The 4,886-nt window shown below is 41.2% G+C and overlaps 1 protein-coding gene across 1 annotated transcript; it reads right to left on the bottom strand.

Moving 5' to 3' along the window:
- Window positions 1-505: 505 nt before the first annotated feature.
- LOC311600755 (large ribosomal subunit protein eL43-like) lies at window positions 506-855 on the bottom strand. The gene has a single exon (XM_084787799.1). It carries the CDS (start codon window positions 832-834, stop codon window positions 556-558), a length of 279 nt encoding a protein of 92 aa, XP_084643925.1. The 5' UTR covers window positions 835-855; the 3' UTR covers window positions 506-555.
- Between the last annotated feature and the right edge of the window lie 4,031 nt (window positions 856-4,886).

The following is a 4,886-nucleotide window of genomic DNA, read 5'->3' as shown; positions in this document are numbered from 1 at the left end:
GGTTCTCTAGCTGATGATTTTATGTTCAAATCCACTATTACATTATTGTCACTCAACACATACTTGAGTTCCTCCTACGTATAAGGCAAGTGCTCAGCCATGGCCGTCTTGTTCTGGGGCAGGGACCAAGTGAATGGAGACTAATTATGTAACATCTGCACAAGAGGCATTCTTTACTGAGTGACTCATTCTGATGTAGGCCCCGAAATGGCTTCTATTGCTCACTTTCTTGATTCCATCCCTAGTTTAAGACCCAGCAACAGAAGCCTCTTACTGGCAGATTGACAAGGTCTTCTAAGCCCAATCATTGTCCCAGTGCTGAAAAAACAACACAAAGTAAAAACAAAACAAAACAAGCTTGCAATAGAATATCTGGACATTATTTCTCTTCTGTAAGCTTACAGTAAGATATGTGATAAGAAGGACCACTAAAATGGCTATTATCAGATCACGTATTAGAGACATACCTATTTAGTGAAATGGTAAACTCTTTTTTTTTTTAATATAAATTAACCCATTTATTGCAGGCTAGGCAAGGCTCAAACGGTAGCGCTTCTACTGGTCTTTCAGTTCCTTGAGTCTCCTGATGGCAGACTTCACTGTGACGGCAGAGGTGGTATTGTAGGTCCAGGCCCCACCAGCCACTGTTTTCATGCAGGAACCACAGTGCCAGATGCCAACGGCTCGTCTCTTCATCTTGGTCTTGCCACAGAAGGAGCAAGTGTACTTGGCGTGCTGGCTGATTTCAATTTTCTTCACCATTTTCCGGAGGGAGGCACCATAGCGGGTCCCGTATTTCCGGATGATCCCGACCTTCTTGGTGCGTTTAGCCATCTTGCCGGAACCGAAGCCAGAGCCTGAAGAGCAACTCTTTTAACCCTAGTATAACCTCCAAGGACCAACCAAGCAACATTCTGCCTCTGTAGATAGTTATCACAATCCCTGAAGTGTGAGAAGTTCTATGTCCATTTGAACATAATAGCAGAATTGATGTTTAAAAACCCATCCTATTTTCTGAAAGCTCTTCTTGTTGCTTGCCAGAATCACTGCCACCATTTTTTTCCTCAGTAGGCAAAGAGCTCTGGTTACTTCTTGCAAGGGAAAAAGGATTAGTCTAGGGGAACATACCATGTCTGTTTCCATCTTGAAGCCCAAGTCTTACAGATTTTGTGACTCACTGAGACAGATCCATCCTTGAGATGGGCTAGCCAAAGCAAATAGCCATTGAAGTTTCTATTTCATCTTTTAGAAGCCGGGTGCGCTGAAATAACAATGCTTCCTACACCCCTCTTAGCCTCAGTTTTCAGCATCAGAGAGATCATTACTGACCAGGGTCTTCATGATAACTTAGAAAATTCCAATGCTCGTAGCTATTCTCTACCAAATGTGCTTACTTTAGAGTTCCCTTAAGGGAGCACTGTTGCTGTTCTGGCAGTGTGAACGCGATGCCAGCGGTTGTTAAGGTGTGCAGGGTCAGGCTTTATTAAAACTGTTTCTTTAGCAACCAGAGTAAGAAGGTCAAGAGATCGGTTACAAGTACAGCCCAGACCATGTGGGTACTATCCACCCAGACACGGTGGTGCTGTCCAAGTGTCAGATTCATAGCAGTCCTGCAGTACCCACAACTGCTCACTTCCTGTTGGGTTTTCTGCGGAACCCATAGTACATGCTCTCAGTTTTCCTCATTTTCCCCTTACAACAGGAGTTTTTCAAAGCTTTGGGGCAAGGGAATTCCTTTTATGGCTTTGTTGGAGCTATGTACTTTGTCCTCAGAAAAGCACACATACAAAGACTGAGTAACAACTTCTGGGGAATTTGAAGATTTTTTTTTTCAAGTCCATGTTAGCATTCGCCAGGATCCAAACATCACAAGTATGGTGTTGGGATAGGTATAGGTATAAATCCAGGGCTTTATTTTAATGGCTGGCACATCACAAGCTTTTCTAAACTGACTCGTTTTCTTCTCGAATCTGCAGAATCTCCCATCTTCAAAGACTGCAAGTAAAGCTTGGTGTCTGGACTCCATCCTTCTCTCTCTCTCTCTCTCTCTCTCTCTCTCTCTCTCTCTCTCTCTCTCTCTCTCTCTCTCTCAGAACCTTTAAGCCATGTATGAAAGCAGAATGATCCATCAGCTCCCCATGCAATGCACTTGAGAAGGGAGTCAGCAGGCATCCATCAGCTCCTCAGCTCCAGGCCAGCCTTATTTTATTTATGCCAAAATTCAAATGTTGAAGGATATTTTCCAACTTGACAATTTATTATGATAATGGATCTCACTTGTGAAGTTCACCTAAAACACTGGCTGTAGCTAATGATACTATTGAGAACCCATCTTTAGCAATCTACCGGATCAAATAGGACCTACCTATACTGCATAGAAAAGGTTATCAATGTATTAGGAGCTCTTACATATTATTGGAAAAACTGTAATTTGGTCCAAATTGAAAAAAGATAGCAAAATATATTGACTATAGCTAGCATATTTAAGAAAGACATTAAATAAATCAGTGATTTTTCCCCCTAATTGGAAAGGTAGAAACAAAATCTTCTTACTCAGCATTTTAAAATAATTTAGCAGGCTGGGCATGGTGGTGCACTCCTGTAATCCCAGCATGCTGGGAGGCAGAGGCAGGTGCATCTCTGTGAGTTCGAGGCCAGCTGAGTCTACAAAGTGAGTCCAGGACAGCCATGGCTACATACAGAAACCCTGTCTCGAAAACCAAAACCCAACAAAAGAATCACTTAACAGTGCTACCTACTGATGGAGGATATACACAGTTAAAGTTTAAGGCATAAACAGAAGGATCTACATTTATTTCACAAGACTGCTTCCCTCTTAGGAAGAAGACTGGGTAGTGGCAAGGACTATCCAGTGATACCTTTTTGTGCTTTCTTAAAGGGAAAATGCTAGAAAAGACAAAACAAAAGACAGAAAAAAACTGCCTGAGCACACGGATCATGAGAAGGCACTTAACTTACCATATTTGCCACGTGGCAAAGTGGTCCGTAATTTTATGTTTCAGTCTGCCTGCCCCATTTTTTTTAAAGTAGAGATTATATATATTCTCAAGAAAGTGTGCAGACGTGTATGTTTACACAGTTGAGATTACGAAACTGCCCAATGTTTCAAAACCGTTGGATTTCACATTTATTATCAAAAGTGCCCTGTGTTTTGCAGCAGTATCCAGGTCAAGAAAACATAGATCTTTATTTTTGCCAATAGCATTTTATTGGGGCAAAAATTACTGAGTGCTAACTGTACCCTTAGTCACTCCATGTATAACTATTGGAACTTGAAAGGAACAAAAAACACACTTCCAAACAACACATTGTGGTCAAAGTAACTGTTCCCCAGCTTCCTTCTCCCTGCTTGTTTGCCAACACGACCTAGGAAAACACCAAGGTCTGTCCAGGCACCGTGACTGTTCTTAGCCCTTTTATAGGCCAGTGCTGGGCCTCGTTAGTGACCTGCTCTTAAAGGTGAGGGATGGTGCTCCTGGCAATTCTAGTTATAGATTTTCCTTCTCCATCCCCTATGGTGCTGTAATTCCTAGTTGTTTAGAGCCAAAAGACCATTGCAGTGGACTGCACTTTCTTTGTCATGCAGACTGCAGAGCTATTTAATTTTCAAGGATCATGACAAATCCAGATCATGACAAATGCTGCTGTCTAAGCCCCTCTCAGTGGGGTCTGATAACTGAGAGCAATGGTCAGTTTCACTGAACTTCTGCAGACACAGGGACCTCCTCAGTCTTCTTGTTTGTTCCTTTGTTAGCTTTTGTGCTCTGCAGCAAGTTTACCTTGCATATCACAAAAGAATGTTTTTGTTTGGTAAGATTTTACATTCAGAGCCCTAGAGAGATGGCTCAGCAGTTAAGAGCCCTGGCTGCTCTTCCAAAGGACTGGGCTTCCCAGCACCCACAAGGCAGCTTATAAACTGTCTGTAACTCTAGTTCAAGGGGATCAGAAACCCTCACACAGACACACGTGTATAAACACCAACATGCATCAAATTAAAAACATTTAAAAAAAGATTTTATGTGTAACTCAAGCTGGTGACACTATTAAAAAGAAGACAGGAAAGAAGTGGAGTGAGACCTTGTACTCAGAAATTAAGTGAAATAAAAGAAGATGGAAAAAGAAACAAAATTAACAAGAAGAAATTTGTGAAAACGAAAGCATAATAACTAAAGGAGGGGTCAACATTTATTCTGTGCTTGTTGAAAAATGGGAAGATAAGGAAAAATAAAATAAAAAAAGAAGGAAAAGGAGGTAAAGCAAGGGTGTCATGGCTGAACATAGTGATGGACTTTTAGTGGCAGGAGGAAGCAGTTTAGGGTCAAGAAGAACAATGCAATTACAAAATACTACATTCGTGAGTACATGGCCTAAGTGATAAAGCCAGGAATAAAATCCAGATTTTCTGATTTCTGGCCCAGTGCCTCATGTATTAAATCACGTTGCCTCTGCTGCAAGATAATCATCTTGCATCTGGAACATAAATACAGCCAATTCAAATATGCATCTTGGTTTTATCATGTGGTTAGCAAGCCATGTTGTTATTGCTGTCAGGGAGACTGCATCCCATTAATACAATGTTCAGATTTTGGCTGCAGATCTGGTGGCAGATTTAATGTGGATAAATATGTTATAGAATGTGATCAAAGAAAATCCTCCCCATTCAAAAATCCCACAGGGCGAATGGGGAGCTCCCAGGTAGTGCTACTATATAGAATTTTCAAGGAGCTAAAGGGAATTCTGGGAATTTTTATTTTCTGTGAAGATGTGTTTAGCCTTGGGAAGTGTAAATCAAATGGGATTTCTTTTAAGTGTCATGGTTTTAGTAGGAACTCATTTTTTAAATGAAATACTAATCCTTACTAAAG

Source organism: Acomys minous (genome assembly GCF_964271855.1).
Source record: "Acomys minous genome assembly, chromosome: 6".
NCBI lineage: Eukaryota > Metazoa > Chordata > Mammalia > Rodentia > Muridae > Acomys > Acomys minous.
Note: the sequence above shows the minus strand (reverse complement) of the source record. Positions and strands in the feature narration are given on the sequence as shown.